This window comes from Accipiter gentilis, chromosome 8 (assembly GCF_929443795.1).
Source record: "Accipiter gentilis chromosome 8, bAccGen1.1, whole genome shotgun sequence".
NCBI lineage: Eukaryota > Metazoa > Chordata > Aves > Accipitriformes > Accipitridae > Astur > Astur gentilis.
This window is the reverse complement of record NC_064887.1, coordinates 4,680,379-4,697,615: the sequence shown is the minus strand read 5'-3', so window position 1 is coordinate 4,697,615 and position 17,237 is coordinate 4,680,379. Positions and strand designations below refer to the sequence as shown.

General features: G+C 39.1%; 1 protein-coding gene across 8 annotated transcripts in view; it reads left to right on the top strand.

Annotated features, from left to right (window-relative positions):
- FGGY (FGGY carbohydrate kinase domain containing) overlaps positions 1-17,237 on the top strand; it is a 327,630-nt gene that overhangs the window by 269,711 nt on the left and 40,682 nt on the right. For all 8 annotated transcript variants that reach the window (XM_049807620.1, XM_049807621.1, XM_049807619.1 and 5 more), the window contains 2 exons: positions 11,087-11,194; positions 14,628-14,689. In XM_049807620.1, the coding sequence (XP_049663577.1) occupies positions 11,087-11,194; positions 14,628-14,689 (170 nt within the window). The remainder of the gene's footprint in view (positions 1-11,086; positions 11,195-14,627; positions 14,690-17,237) is intronic.

Here is a 17,237-nt window from a genome sequence, read left to right as displayed (position 1 = left end):
AGGTTTTTTAGTGCTTCGTGGATGGATTGCCCACATGAACACAAACATGAGGGTTTGCTGCTCACAGTGGGGCTGTAAAGTCATCACTCAATGGTCAGGAGATCACTGGCAGAAATCTGCCAGCTCTCTGTGGATCTCATAGAAGGTTGAGAAGTTTCTGTCTGTTCCCCTCTCTAATTGTTTGTCTCACAAGTGGCTACAGGTAGCATGGTAGGGTGATTACTTAATGCTTCTGATACGGATACCATTAAGCCATGCTCCTCTTCTAGCTTCTGCTTTTAAGTGGCCAGCTTCCAAACACTCATGTCCTCTTACAGCTCTCATTTTTGCAAACAATAGGCAAATTTCAGCAAACGATTCAAACATAACTTGAAGAACACATTATTCAGGTATGGCCTTCTCAGCTTGTGTGCCCAGAGTGCTCCTGGGTAAAGATAAGATGAGGTGGCTGAGAGAGGCATTGCATCTCCTAACGCTTCCTTGCACCTTTTTTCCATGATGCATCGTCTGCTTTTAAACAGTGGGTCATAGATCATGTGTTTGTGATATCTCTAATCCTCCTCACAACTCCTTTATTACGACATAGAGGGATAATGAGAATATAGGTTGTAGTCTCTCTCTTATGCTTTTATCAAAAAGTACATGAAAGGACAGGCTCCATATGTACAGCTAGGAGAAGATTTGTTTGAATGGGAAGGAGCTACAAGGACAAGGCTGGTAGTCTTGTGAGAGTTTGGTGGCTAAGTATCGTATATTGTTTGGATTTCAGTACCAGTTCTGAACTGGAGTACCCACTCTGTTTTTGTTCTGTCCTCGTGAGGAGAAAATTAATTGGAAATGTTTAATACAGCCCTAAACTCGACTTTCTTACAGTTGAGTTTCCTTGCCCTGATGAGGTAGGCAACATATAGTGAAAATAAAACATATACTCATCCGATTTGATTTAATTGTGCTTGAAATTTTCTTCTCTCTCTCTCTCTCATTTTACTAACATCTTTTCCTGGCTGAAAAGGAGATTTATAAAAATACATTTTTTGGCAGAGAAGTGATATTTTATTAACATTTCACCATTTTAAAACAGATAATAGTAAGGCAAACAAAATGAAGAACACTTTGCATCCAATATAATTTTCGGTTTTTTCCTGCTTTTATATTCTGCTTTTGAATTTGGAGTTTTGAGTGCAAAGAGAGGAAGTCAAAAGTTTACAGTAGGAGAGGTAGGCACCCTATTTTCCCCTCAGGAAAAATGTGAAGAATATTATGCTATTTAAAACAAATCTCAGTTGTCCAGGTTTGCTGGTTAATATCTGAAGGCTGATATCATTGCAAGCTTCTCCCACAAGATTAGTATTAAGAAAAAAAGATAATTTTTAAAGCCTTTTCTATGATCAAGTAATAAGAGTACAGGCAGATGAAGAAATTATCTGAGTAAACTATAGTGTATATTTGCATGATCTCAGCAACTCTGCAGTAGCACTCCTGGCCCTGGTTTCCTGTGGAATGTGCGAGGTCCCTGGGATCTGTCACACGATACACCACAGAAAGATGATGAATAGAGGTGGTTTTGCTGGGCAACTGACCTCCTAGTTTTGCCCATAATAATTTATTCATGCGGCTGTACCGTAAGACATACTAATACCATACATATCATTGGCTGAAAACTGATGCAGCATATTGAAAAAAAAGCATAAAATGCCCACAGTCAGCTCAGATGAAGAGGCTGGACCTGTCTGCTATCTAAAAATGGGCTGCCTTGTAGAGGGGTCTGTTGCTCTGATAAGGAGTACACTGAGTTAGTTAAGCCCCATAGCATCTGTTGTCAGAAGGTTTTCTGTGAAATGCAACTTCAAACTGGCTTCTGGTGGCAGACCTCCAGAAAAGCTGCTTATACAAGTGCAGCCTGTGACCTCTTGCACTCCCTGCTCTTGGCAAGGGCCTGATCTATTGCACTTTAAAAGGTAGAATAAAATACAGCTGAATAAAACAGGTTTGGGGTTTTTTTTGCCCACTAAATTTGATTTTTTTCTTGTCACTTTTAAGCAACAATTTTAACTGATATGTTTAACTCTTAAGAACCAGGGTCCTCTGGGATCAGGGGGAAAACCCCAAACACTGCCTTACAGTTTCTGCTGGTAGATTAGTTTTGAAGCAGTAAACATCTCAGTATGTGGTCATCCTCCTTGCTGATGAGCATGTCTAGTAAAGTCATGTCCAGTTCTCAGTTTTTGAAGCATGCTTAAGGAGCTAGTGTGGTGTTCTTAGAGGCAAAACGCTAACTGCAGGAGCTGTCTTCAAGAACTCTTTTGTTCCTACTTTTAGGAAATGAGGAACATGAACATGCGGAAGCAGGCAGATTTCTTTCTTCTTCTTCTGTATCTAAGTATCTACTGTCCCTCTTTTGAAGAGGTATCTCTCACCTGTATGGATATTTGGTAGCATTCTTATTTATAGACACTAAAAAACTAGGGTCAACATACTTCCTAAGAGTAGGTGCCCCAGTCCACGTTTGGATCCCTAACAGCTGGCTTCATGTTTTAAGTTCTTGAGCCAGAAATCAATGGGAAATGCGGGTCTTTGGCTTTTTTGAAAATCAGAGTACTTCTTGAAGTGTCTAAATACAAGTGTTAGCCTAGATCTACAGACAGTAAAAATCAACGTATTTCCATGGACGTTGATGGTTAATATGCTGGTTTGTACAAGTTGAAGCTTTGGCTTCCAAGGCTGGAAGCACTTGGTCCAGATGAATTTCTCTTTATACCCATAAACATAAATTAAGTACAAGTTGAATAACTAATATTATTGTGATGCAACATATTCTTTCATTCAAAATTATAAGATTTAAAATTTTTCCAATACCTTTCCTTATTTAGCCTTGAATAAAAATCTCACAGTGGAAATGTTTAATAATCCCAGTGAAGTTTTCCTCTAATTATTTCTTATTAGATATAAAGCCAGGTTGTGCGGTATATAGTCCCATTGCATAACTCACCTGAAATATTTTCAGAGATGAGGCAATCAAGTTGCCTGGGAGTGTGGTTTCTTTACTGGGCATTAATCACATACCTTGTTTGGTCTGTAGTTTGTAGACCAGTTAATGTTTTATGGAAAATTTAGAAAATTAGAAATAGTTCTGCATGCGTGTCATTCACATTTGCCCTTCTCATAAGGGTTACTATTTGGAATAAGAGGTAACAGTAGCCCCTAAGAATTCATCTGTGAATTCTAGTTTTAGGTCGTACTGAAAGTTTTTCCCGGAAAATAAATAAAGCAGGGATTGAACTGGAATACGAGCTCCAAATCATCATCAGAAATTTCAGATCCTAGTCTGTATTTTGATGCATACTCTGTATGATTCTAATTCCTGTACTTTTTACTTAAGGGTGTTATTGTGGCTGTGATTGGTTTGATTTTTGTCATACAAGTTTGTGATATTACCAAGTGCAGAATAAGCAGCAAAATCAAAAGGTCTTCGTTTTAATATTGTCATACATCTCCTTTGTGGGTCTGCTGCACTTGGAACCTTGCTGAACTGCTGGACTGGAATGTGCTGGACCTGTGTTCTTAATGTTATCGTGGTGTGTAAATAAGCAATATCAGTGTCTTCTCTCTCAGCTGCTCAATTAACATTTTCTGGGTGTAAACTCTCCTCCGAGACACCTCAGGACGATTGCTTCAGGCCCTGAGAACTAAATAGGCACATACACCTCTGCTAGAGCTCCAGTCCTGTGAGCAGTCACCATTTACACTCACCTCTCCTGAGACTAACGGCAGTGAGGGGACACAAGTGACATAAAAACATGTCTTTACTACAGCCAACATAATAGAAACCAACTTGGGCAAAAAAATAATACTGAATATATGTGTCTGTTTCAGCTTTCCTATCACAGGCCACTCTCTGGCCATAAGTTTATGCTCTGGGCAGTGCCCAGAACCCTTTGATTCTCTTGCGTGATTTTTTTCTGGTTTGGATGATATCTGCCTTTCTGTCTGTCTCTTTCAACCTTGCCTGGCTCCACAGTCAGAAATCTTATCTTACAGTATCTTATACTGCAAAAATATTGCCTGATGTCTTTGAATTTTTTTTGTTGTTGTTGCACAACCTTGATAGAGATAGTTGGACAATTTTATTTTGCTTTGATTCATTCTGTTGCCATTCTTGTAACTAAATGGGAGCTTCTAAGGTTTAGTAACTTTCCAGGTCTCTGGGTTTGGTAAACCTGTGACATAGCCTTGGCAACAAATGATGGAGCACATATTCAGCAAGGCATTTGTGAAAGTGATTTCATCACATAAACCAGAATTCTTCAACTGCATGTAAACAGATTACCAAAATCATCTGTGGATGGGTGTGTTCAGGCAGAATCCCGAAGTCCATGTTCTGTATCTGTTTTGTTGTTGCTCAAGTAACTTTCAAGCTTCCAGTGGGATAAAGTTAGCTCTGTGCAAAAATTTTTGTGGCCTAGTCTTAGTATCATTGCAGAGCAAGTCTGTCACTGTGGATGGCCCAGGGGATGCCAACCTGTCACATGGAAGAGAGCTATGTGACTTGCCACCACAAGCTATGCAACTACATAGCAAACTGATGATGGCCAGGGGACATAAGCTTAAAATATAATAAAATGAATTACTGGTGGTATATGACCTATAGGAATTGGAATATTAATAATTTTTAATTTCCTTTGTGTTCTGAAGTACATTTCTTGCATTCCAAGACCTTATTTTCTTTGTATTTTACATCAGGGTAAAGCTTGAATGCTGTTATGTGTTTAATTTGTAATTACTGCTAATAATAAATATATTTTAAGAAGCTGACTGTACTCACCGTAAGCTTAATCTAAAGACTTGCCTCCAGAGTTAAGGGGAAGTTTAGTTTTAAACCCATTTATTGCTTGAGAAATAATGCCAGGATGGCAATTTTAGAGTAGGCATCAGTTCACTGAAAATACAATTGCATGCCCCAACTCTGCCCAGTTAATATATATGCCACCAGAAAGCGCTGTTATTAAATCACACATTCGGTAGCTATTGCTATGACCTAAGTTTGAACCAGAAACCTAGAAATGAAACATTCTTGGGTTTCCCTTTGAATTCTCTCCTTTTTTTAATGAATCTCTTTCATTCTTTGTCAGAGAGTTGTGGTCGAATAGCTATATAAGACCCATCTGTCAGCAGAAGCAAAATGATACAGTTTTCTTAATACAGGATCTTATGCATCAATGTAAACCCCCTGAATTGAATGAATGTCAGTATTCTCAATCCACAGTCAGTCAGAAACTTTGAAAGTTAAAAGTCAGCAGAGAAGTTAATGAAAGTATTTGACTTGTCAATGATCAAAGTCCAGAACTGTAAAGAGCATTTATTAGTTGGTGACTGATATGGTGCTTTTCCTTGTTTCTTTCCCTACTCTCCATTAATATCTTATGTCTTTTTTTCATACCTCCCTTAGCCTAACAAAAGCAGCTGTTATTCTGAATTTCTGGCTATAGAAGCTGATAACTGAGGTGATGTTCAAACAGATTTTCCAACCTACCTTCTCATTAGCAAATGTTTACTCTAAAAAAGTTGTGACAGTAGAATGAAGGCTTAATTTTGCTTCCATGTAAGTGAGTGTAAGTCAAGAATAGTTCCACAGAAATTTGATTTTCTCTCTCTATGGCATTACTGCAAGTAAATAAAGAATCTGATAGCGAGCTGCCAGATATCAAAGGCCCAATATTAGGAAGCAGAAATTAAAATGGAAGATGATGGATATATACCAGTATATCTTGTTAATATAAAGATTTACTTTTCAGGTAATAACCAAATTCTCTGATAGTGTTATTCTGAGGAATTTGTGTAAGCCTACACCAGAAGCAGATGGTGTCAACTAAAGAAGAAAATTCTGCTGAAATTCATACTTCCATAAAACTGCTCTCACCAGTGTGGTGTGTTTTATTTTATCTTGTCTCTGATTGCCGTAACATTTACATAAAACTGAGGAGGAAACACAAGCATGTGCCTGATCATTATGGCTAGTCTAGCAGAACAAAGCTAAGTAAAATAAATCTCACACTGCGACTTGCTCATTTTATGGGATGGCTGTATGCCTAGGTGATTCTCGTCTGTGAAGGTCTGTGTTCTGTTCTACTCATTGTACCAAATGACAGCCCTGAAAGCTGAACTTAGTTTGGATTAAAGGCACTGAGTCGTCTGGTTCACTTACATGAGCTTTAAGTTAGGCTATATGTGGTAAGTTGTGCTGTTTTCCATGCAGACTTTTACAACAGAGGTGGATTTTGTTTGCCTGTTTTTGTTCTAGAGGGAGAGGCAAGTGGGAAGGGCTAAACTAAATTAAATACATTACAGATCTCGTATTAATGCCATTTAAGCAGGTCATTTCATACTTTAGCTTAGTTCTATATAGTATTATATATTTTAAAGTCATTTTTCATTTCTGTGGGCTGCCAGATGTACTGCTGATACCTTCTGATCTTAGATAGTTTGACATTGATTTTCCTAGCACACGCCAGGGTTGAAATCTGGTCTGTAACTCATCCAAATGATCTATTCATAACAAAAAGTGCCTTCTGGCAGTTGCACCACAGCTGAATATTGTTAAACTGAATTCATCATTTCATTTGTTTCTTATTGCTCTATAATGTTTACATATCTTACATATTAGTATGATCTTTTATAAAGCCCACACTGAGGTTAAATTCTCCCAGACAGAACTTTTTTCCCCTTCTTCTCCCTTTCAGAAGGTGGTGAACTCTTTTTCCCTTCAAAGGAATCTTGGAACTGCTTAATGGTCATCTCATCTGAAATGATGGGCTGAGCAAGTAGGAATGTGCGTGTTGGGGAGACGTGGAAAGGTGACATTTTCCTGCACAAAAGGGTTCTTCGCCATCCACAGATAGAATAACTGTGAGATGGAATTGCTCGTCCGAGTATAATACTTCTGTATGTAAGCATCATCACAGATGAGGGCAATAGTCTCCGTGTGAATATGTTCAACTGAAATATTTATAGAAGCTGCTTATGACTCAAAAGTGTGAATAGGTTCAGATTCTTCTCATCTCCCATCTTCAAATTCCTGCTGCAATGATTGTTGTGCAGAGATCATTCTAACATCTAGCAGAGGATATCCTCTCTGTGTTTCAGTTTCACTATATGTAAAAAATAATAAACGTTAATATGCCTCACAATAGGAATATGTCACAGAATGAATTTAAGTTAAATAGAAGGCAGAAAATCTGAGGCTCCCTTTGAATTCATATTTTAACTTTCAAAGAAGGATGACATCTCCTATTTGCTTTAAAAATAAAAATCAATTGCCCATAAATCTAAAACAGATGTTGTTTTTCTACTAAAAAGATTAAGGATTTTCTTAAGCTCATTAAAGGAAAAAAAATAATGACACCACATTGATCCTCCTATATCATCATAAGAATGTCTGAAGGCAATAGAAAGCTATGAAAACGACATGGTATTAGTGTAACAAAAATAGCTCTGAGTCTGGCAAATTGTGCTTATCTTCTGGGTTCTGTGGCAAGCTTTGCACTATTTCTCCAACCTTACGTTTATGTCTAGTCATGTGTTTTAGTGGGATTGGGTGGTATGTATATTCAAACAGAATTTGGACTTTTTATTATGAAAATAAAAATGCCAGCTGCTGCATGGCTTGAAAAACTTAAGCATCGTCCAAATATTTCAAGGAGGGGAAATGGAAACCATTTGCTATTTCTTACGCATATATCTACGGAAGAATATTCACCCTGTTGCTTCTCAAAGGTTGCGTGTCTGTTTTGGGGAGTATGTTATTTCCCAATTTTCTCACTTTCCACGTGCATCAAAACCCAGAGTCTGCAAAACGCGAATTAAACTCTTTAAGTGAAAGGAGGAAATATGAAATCTGATGGTGCCATATGAGGTATCAATAAAGCCCAGCATGATAGCCAATGTTCTTTATTCCAGTTAAAAGTTCCCACAGCAGAATAAAATGATAACCTAGTACCTCACTGGCTGTATTTATCAGTGTGGCGATATGCGGCTTGCTCGTTTGCTCTGTTTATGTGTTGAAAGTTTTCTGGAATGTGTACAAACAGTACTTCAGTAGTAAAATGATATGGAAGTCTCAAGTGTAATTTGAGAAGAGCCAGCACGGAAATATCCTGTCCTGGCAAATTCCTGTGGGTGTCCCAAATGCTAGGCCAGAAGTTCTGGCTCCAGAGAGAGTATGGTCTTTTAATCAATCTAAACCTTTTAGTGTTATCAGACATACAGGACAATTTGGTAAATTGTGGACTAATGATAGAAGAAGGGTTTGGTTCTTCTGTTTTTTTAAAAAAACTGTATTGTCCTTCATGATGTTTAGAACTTCCCCTGATTTTACAAAGCATCTTTGTGCCTTTCATACCCTTAGACGATTTGGTTTCTTCAGACTACGTAGCAGTTGGGTTTTTAGCTTGATACATCTGGTATAGCTAGATTCTTTCTTCAGAAATCGCAGTAGAGTACGAAGAACTGCAAAGTTTGCTGCATCAAAAATATTTTGAGATCAGACTTCAAAAACCCAGGCCCCTCTGCCCTAAATGTTCCTTCCCACCTGTAGAGACACGTGTTGTGTCCACAGCTATAGGATGGGAATGAGATGGGATGTCTGGATTCTCAGCACTCTTCCATCACTAGTTTGAAGCAGATACTAGCTGGGAATTTTGACCTTATGCTGTGTTCTCAGTAAGGTCAGTGATGTGGAATTGGTCTAAAAATCAGGTTATTTTAGGATTTGCTTTCTGTTGCGCTTCATTTTGTTATTGAAATTGTAAAAGAAGGCTTGCCCCATAGAGGTGTTGAAAACTCAAAGCTGTATTAATTTGTAGTTTTAAGAGAAAACAAAACAAAACCAAATGTCTTTGCAATGTTTTTGACGTAGCTTCGTCCACTTGGAGTCATAAATGCCTTTTTAAATTCAGTGCAGCTATTCTTGCTCTTTAATGGGTTTAGTCAGCCAAAATCTTGTGCAGACACACAGACACATGTGCACGCATACATCTTTAGCGAAAGTAAGTCAACACATTAGAGCTGATAGGGGAGAACTGAGCAAGATTCTGATATTTGTTAGATGTGTTCCTAAGAGAAATCAGGATGGCTTGACACCATAGCGATGTGTTTTGAGAAACCAGTTTTTGTTGTTTTGTTTTCCTACTTAACTTCATGACAAGAATCAGCTGTAATGTAAGTTTATGGCTTGAGCAGACTATTGTTTGTGCAGAAACCTCCCTGCTGGTGTATTTACTAAACATGTGTGATGCACAAATGCCAGTAAACTGCATCTTGGAGCATATTCCCTAGTTGCTAGCAAAAACTGTCTTTAAAGTTTGGCCTGTTTAAATATAGGGAGAATGTGCATCGAGTTTACCAGGAACAGGCCTGAATTTTTAATTGCTCCTCCTCAAAACTATTTTGACGTGAAATGCGGGCCTTATTGAAATCAATGGCAATTTTTAAGCATCCTTCAATGGGTCTAGAATTTTGCTAAGGAAGAGCAAGGCCGAAATACAAAATAACATTGTCCCATCGACTAAGACCTCTCTTTTTTGCTGTTCCAGAATTGCAAACATACAGACTTATTTTGTTAAGGAATTCTCTTGTTTCTCCCTCTTGGAGCACTTCCCACCTTCTAGAGAACAACAGTTGCAGATTTAGCCATCCCACTAACACGGACTAGTGGGAAGTGCGTTCATGCATCTTGTGGTGGTGTAGGACTGCACTGCCGTTCTCTTTTCCCAGTGAAATCATGGCTACGTATATCTCAAATGTATATACCTCTGTTGGTCCTGGAAGAGAAAACATGAATCATGCTTCCAAGAGGAGCAGGTAGCCTGCCTGGGACTGGATGACCTGTCTTCTCCAGCCCCTGCTGCAAGAATTATGTGTGTTCAACCAGTGCAGAATACATAACTAGGCTTTGTAGAAAGTACTGGGACCCAAATTCCACTGCCCCATTCCCTGTCGTGCTTTACTTGCTAGCCTAGATAGCGTACCTCCTTAGGCTTTCTTTCTGAACCAGAAAGAAAGTCTAGAAAGTCTGTGTAGTCTATTGAAAGTGGAACAGCTTTGTAAGAGGAAGGAAATGCCCTCCACCCTTATAAACTGGTAATTTGCATCTTCTGAAGCAGAGAAAGGACGTGAACCAGTGTTTCCCACATCCTGAGTGGTCTAACCACTGAAATACAGCACAGGAGCAGGATATCACTGTATATGTGGGTGGTATATTTGTATGCAAGCGGTAGCATACAGTCCTGTTCAGTTTCTGGAAGATAGTGCTTAGATATCTGCCTTGATGAAAGGGCTTACAGGTGTAAAGGAAGGAGTGGTTTGTGTAAAGCTAACCCTAAGTAAGGGGCAGAATCTAATGTTTACCCAGGCAAATGTTTCCTGTTGGCTAACACAAGCAAATCCCTTTTTGCCCAGCCCAGCTTTGCAGCTTCCACCCGAGGCACCTAACTCTCCTGATAGTGCTGTAAGAGCACCAGAGCTTGGGGTTTTGCTTCAAGCCTCAGGAGTCGATGGCAGATCTTGAGGGACCTCACTGTCCTCTGTCAGCAGGATTCCATCTCGACTCTTAACTCTGAAAACACACAGGATGAGTCCTCTATAAACACAGGCTGCTGATTACATTGGCTTATTTTCTGATGTTAGTCAAGTAGAGTGTTGTATCCAACTGTTCATTCTAAGGAAGGTGGTTTTTTGCAGAAACGAGGCCGTTTCTCTCTCCCTGTAAAACGCAGTTCCTGTTCCTGAAATTTCTTACTTTCTGCATGGCCAGACCCAGCTGTTCTGTAAATGGGAGTGAGTGGGGGCAGTTGTGCAATCAGTAGCTGCAGCTGCGTCACATCATCTAAAAATGATGCAAATGGGGGACATATTTCTCCACCTTCTCCTTAGAGTAAATCTCTACCTATACATCTCCACTCCTGTTGGTAACTCCAGTAGAGGAACAGGAATCATTTTCAGTATTGGACTCTAATAGCTGCCAAACATTAATTGTGAAGTACCTACTTTGACAAGTAGTTTGATTCATCAGAGCTTTCTCTTGCTTTTCCAGGTCAGTGAAACACCCATTTTTGTGCCTGGGGTTTGGGGACCTTATTTCTCTGCAATGGTGCCTGGATTGTGGTTGAATGAGGGAGGTCAAAGTGCTACCGGAAAACTGGTAAGTGTTCGGAGACACAAACAGACTCCGAGCTGGGAGGTCTGCCATAAGTGCTGTCAGTCGGGATAGTTTCACTGTCAATTCAGGCAGAGCTCTGCCTGAAACACCTCCGTGAGATCATAAGAGATACCATGCTGCTGAAAGCAATAAACAATTAGTTGATTGTTTTGTCTCTTACAAACTGTTCATTTGCATATCGATAGGCGATTTTATATGGGGCAGCGTACTAAGGGCATCTCCTCCTTTTGTGATGGTGGTGATGATTATTGTTATTATTTTATAGGCAAATAGGCATTCATTCTTTATTTTAGCGGGAGGCTGAGATAGACTTTGAGATAAAGAAAATGATACACATTGTGTTATATAGAACAATTGTGCTCATTGATGGGCATAAATAAAAGATGTATTGTATGGACAGAATAGTAATATATTAACATGTTATACTGTCTAGATAGATGCTGCATATATTGCCACCTCAATTCTTTCCTTGGGTGCAAAGAGTCATAGCTGTATTACGTTAATTTAATTTATCAATAAATATTAAAACCAGACTGCATTCCCTAAAAATGAATTTTCTTATTTATAGGGAGGCAGTCCGAACTAAAACACTGATGTCAAATTTAAAGAAAGGCTAGCTGTATAAAACAGGATTTAGGCTTGAGTCCAAAAGTGTCAGCAAGACCTTAGTGGCTTCTTAACCCTGGAAGCTTCTTAAGCTGCCTGTGTGTCTCCCTGCTCAGTGTGTAGAAATACTGACTGCCCTTAGGGGTGAGGTGGAAGCTCCTCTTGGGAAACTACGGGAGGCGGGCCCAGTCCTGTGGGTGTTCTCTGTAAGCTCACCAAACATACAGGTGGGTTTGGTCTTTCACAAATTGCAGGCATAATTGCTCTCTTACTCAGACCTAGCACCACCCACCTTTTTAAAAGCCTAGTGATCGGAGTGCATGTCCAGGAAGTAGTAGATTGGGGCATCACTGCATTTATACATTCCATATGGAACAGTCACTGAATGAGAAACAGAAATAATCCTGGATCAGGAAGCCCAGACACACCCTAAGCGCTGAGCTATGAATTGGAGTTCCCTCCTGTGCTCTCTCTTTGGCCACGTGAATCCAGCATTCCTCTGTACGGTGTCACAGCTTCAGTGGGAGAGTCATCCCTCTTCCTCTCCTGCAGCCTCTGCTTCCCATCCCATCTCCAACCCATCCGCAGCCTCGTGGCTGTAGTGCTCTCGCAGCAGGTGGGATGCGTGTGCTTTAAATTTTTCAAGTCAAGATGGGGCTAGAACCAAAGTGTCCCATTCTGTAGGTAACTGCTACAACCAGAAGTACAATCGAATTACTGCTCATAACATCACCCCTTTAAAAGGAAAATGGCAAATCTTGGGTGTTTCTTTGTAAGAACACTTTTGAGAGGAGAAGTCTCTTTGTGCTTAATCCAAAGCGGGTAAAGACACTTAACTAAGTTGCAGAGAGGATACAGCAAGTCAGTGTTTTTTGTTGGGTGGCTCTGTGTGGTTCCCCACTTAAAATGTACCATGAGAGCTGGGGCATTTCAGAAAGATGATTTTAAAAATCCTTTCCATTCCAGTAGCAGAGAACAAGACATTCCTGAGTCATTAAAGAAATTGCTGGAAAAAATGCATGGTCTTGTTAGGACCCATAGCAAGAGTCAGCTCTAAGTACTCTTAGGTATATTACGGAGGCTGTCTTATTAAAACATTCTTAGAATATCTCATGTGGTTTTCTTGAGGTTGTACATACAGAAAACACATAGGGAGCCACAGGAGGAAACAGTGTATGTGCACTGTGTGGAGGGTAGTTTGCATTCATTATCTTTGTGATTTTAAAGATCCTGCTTTGTGTCTTTTTAAGATCCTGCTTTCTCATACTTGAAGCTTTCTTGAAAACAAAGAAATTGACATGTTTTGGGATTCTTTTCATTGCTTGATCTATGCCCAAAGGTGAATTCTTTTCATGCAATTTGAACAGTCTGTTGAACTACTTAAAAGTAAAACTGATACACTTCCCTTTAAAAATCTCTAATTAATTTTTTTTATTGATACAGCTGTGAAAAAAGTCAGTTGGATTTTGAAAACTAGTTCAGATGGAGTCCAAATGAAGAATTAAGAACTCTGCTTGTTTTGAAAAAGCTTGTTTGTTTGTGTATTAGACGGGCTTTTCCACTGGATTTTCAAAAATTCATAGGAAGAAAGATATTGCACAACAGAGACAAAGGATGGCATGACATCATTACAAACTGTAAAATAAAGAATAGCAGAAAAGGGTTTCTAGATGAAACCCTCATGTGGCCATGTCTTGAATTAAGGGCATTTAAATATCTAACTTCATAACTTCTGTAACATTTTTGTGTAAAGTGTTTTCATAGCACCCACGTATATGTGATATTTATTTATAGATTTATTTCTGAATTTATGAGCTGCCTCTATGTTCTAAAGAAATTATGCAAGATTGCAAAATTCAGGCCTGAGCTTTGTTTCTAATGCATGCACATGTTTGAGTGTTGGCTTTGATGCAAATCTTGGAAAGAACAGGCATGCATTGCTTTTATTGCCATGTTCAGATGTGTATGCTTCATTATATGTTTTCCTACATTGGTTAAGGACTAGACTCATGCTGTTAAAAATTAAATACTTAATGTGGTTTGCTGCCAATAGGTATTGCCAAATATACTCAGTGCTCTTGAGTAGCTCTAGTTTTGCCTCCTTAGCTTTTACTCTTCCCTCTGAAGGGATATTACCAAGAGGCCACAAAACCGGCTGAATTATTGTCTTAAAAGCCCGTGTTATTCTACCTGGTACTTTCTTTTGTGAGTAATGGTAGCCACTCCGGAGTGAAAGGACAAGCTGACCTATAAATTTAGTATAAGACAGAGCCTATATTGATCTTTTTTTATAGCAATAATTGCTTGTCAGGGTATACGTTTTGTTTCCTGCAATGAACGTATGGAGCATCTATCAGGATGACAACACACCTTGTGTTTTATTATAGCAGTGTGATACAGAAAGATGTAGGGATTTGGGCCAAGAAGATGCTCCTGGTAGAATTCCAATGAGGATATGCATGCAAGAGAATGGGAGAGGCTAGAGGACATGCTCTCAGGTAGTGTTGGGACAGGAAAAAAGTAATCTTTTTGGCTTGCTCTTCTGACTGAGGAGCTGCATGCTTAGCATTTTGCTTTTTTTTTGGTGCAACATTGGTTGGTTTTTTCATACTGTTTTTAAGCCAAATCCTGAATCCAGTAATGTCAGGGGGAGTTTTGTCTTTGTCTTTACTAGGACTAGGACTTAACATCTCGTGAGTAATTTAGAAGCTCCCTTGTCTTTTTAAAGTTATGACACTGTATTACCTTTTTCCAGGACTGAATTTTTAAGATGTAATCATCCCCAAAATGTTGCTTTTCTCTTTTTCAGATAGATCATGTGGTCCAAGGCCACGTCGCCTTCCCGGAATTACAGTCAAAAGCTGCAGCCAGGTCACTGTTCTTATTCCTTTATCACACACCTGCCTTATAAATTCTGTATTCTCACCAGTGCAGAATTCCACGGCTGTATCCTTATTCTGAAACAGGGGAATTAACAGTCTGATAGTGGGTTGGAACTATTTACAAAGGCTTGCCAGGTGATTGCTCAAAGATGAAAGCTTTAAACTCCCCTCAGATACCTCTGAGGTATCTAAGTGGTGATACTAACTTTTTGCTTTTCAACCTCTTTTATATCCAGCCCAGGGTATTTCTTGATACCATAGCATCAGCCCTGTTCAGCAGACCTTTATGCCTTGGGCTAATGGTGTGTCTTAATTTGTAGGTGACACTATTAAGCTCCAAGGATGAGATATAGCTTAATTAGGAATATATTACTCAGTATTTTTGGAACAATTATCTAAAGGAAGGTATAGCCGCTGTGTGAAAAACTCCTGCATGGCAGCACAAATAGAACAGAGAAACCCAGGAGGAATTTTCAGACAAAACTTAAGACGTAGGAGTGAATCAGAGGTAACCCCAGGATTCCTTGAGCGGGAGGCTGTGCGCGATGTGGAATCTTAGTTTGGTTTGCTTTAGAAGTGGATGAAGACAGTCCAGACAATTCTGTCAGATCTGGACTTCCTCAAGCTATTTTGGCTTGGATTCCTTTTAAGATGGTTCACATCACTCCCAGAGAGATCTTAGCTGAACAGTTAGGCACATTGGATGAAAATATGATTCTCTTTTAATTTCTTTTTCCTCCTTAGATTAGAAAACAGCAAACTTGGCATTTTATCTTCAGTTTATCACTCTGGTCCAAAAGGCAAGGGTCAGTCCTGATAGATAGATGTATTAAGCACATGGAGTACAGTTATTTTCAGTCTTCCCTGGGTGTATAAAGCTACCTGGTTTCTCTGGATGACCCTTCTATGCTTTGTAGTGCCCAATGCCTTACTTGTTTGTTAAGAACTTGACCAGGATTCCCAGAAATGTATTGGACTTCATTCAGTGTGAAATATTCATGCTTCCTAGAATTCTCTTGCTTGTTCTTTTAAAAAAAGGAAATCAGAAAATAAATGCATCTGTGTATGTTTGGAATAAGGATTGATCTGGGATTTTTTCCAAAATTTTGTCCTATGTGAATAGGACACTAAATGCAGAATATTGGGAATAGAACTCCATGTTATCTAAGTGTATGGTGTCATAAATTTGGATTTGAGTCTCCTGCAGTTAGTAAAACTGTGGAGGACAGCATTGATAAAAAAGATTATAATATTTTATAAAAAGGATGATTATATTTTATAAAGTTAATTTGCTCAATGGTGGTTTTATAATGCTTTCTAGATATTACTCTCCTAATGAAATGTTTGGATTGCTCTACATTTAGTAAACAATTAATTCCCCCATCCCCTTTCTCCCTGTAATTCTCACATATTTGTTAAAGAGTTTGATTTGAACAAACAAAAATCAGGAACTTTGCAATTAGAACTGAATTTTTCTCCGTATTTCATCATTTCTTCCTACACATAGAACACGAGCTTCAGCCTTATCACAGGGACTAGTAGCAGTAGCTATATGAGTGTGAGGAATTTTTTTAGTGAACAGTGTTGGCCCAAGCTTTGGATTATGTGTTTACTTACATTAAGTCATATACTTAATAAGAACATAGTGTCTTGTTTTGGGAGATTATTGGTGATGATGGTAAATTATTTGCCTGGAAATCTCAGTGGAATATTTCAGAGCATCTGGTTTATTATGTTTAGTGTATTCTCTGTGTGGGTGTAGGAATTTGTTCAGCCATCGCAAATGGTCACTGAAAGAAAACAAAATGAGCATGTCATACTTACATGTGCAATTGCGTATTACCTTTACTTCCCATGCTAGGTGCAACACTGTGAAGAGTTCAGCTGGTTTTGTAGTGACAAAAAGCACGTGCATGTCTGGACCATTAAAAAGCATCTGAGGTCACAAATCTGTGCCTTTTACTTGCTGCTGCCTGTCACCTACTTCTACCTTCCTAAACCTGTCTTTGCTTTCTCCCAGGCTCCTCACACTGCTAATAAGTAGGTTTGGCAATGGTAAACTGCCTGCTGAGCAGCTGATCTCAGAAGCTTACTGTGTAGACTTCTGTTCCTTTGCCTCTACCAGGACCAAGAGTTTGCAAGCTGCATTTATCACTGTTCCAGTAGTTTGTGGTAACTTGTTAGGGCATGAGCGGCTTAGGCAGACTTGCCAGAAACCAGCTTCTACTGACCACTTGTGCTGAAGACCAGTGTTGTGCAACCCTCCCAGTACTATTCCGATGTTCTCTTTTCCCTTCTTTTACTGGAAGTGGAAAGGGTTGAATTATGTGAGGATTGTCTGGACAGCTGTAAATTTAGCATTTGGCCCAACTAATAGGCATACTCTGGGCAGCAAACCTTGGGTTTTTTCATGCAGTTCAAGTGAGTTGCAGAAATTGCTCTGTATATAGCACTTTTGGTCTTCAGTTATATATTGTGTAGGTCTTACATCTAGCCAACACTGATACATTAAACCCTGTATAGGTAGACTAGAATAG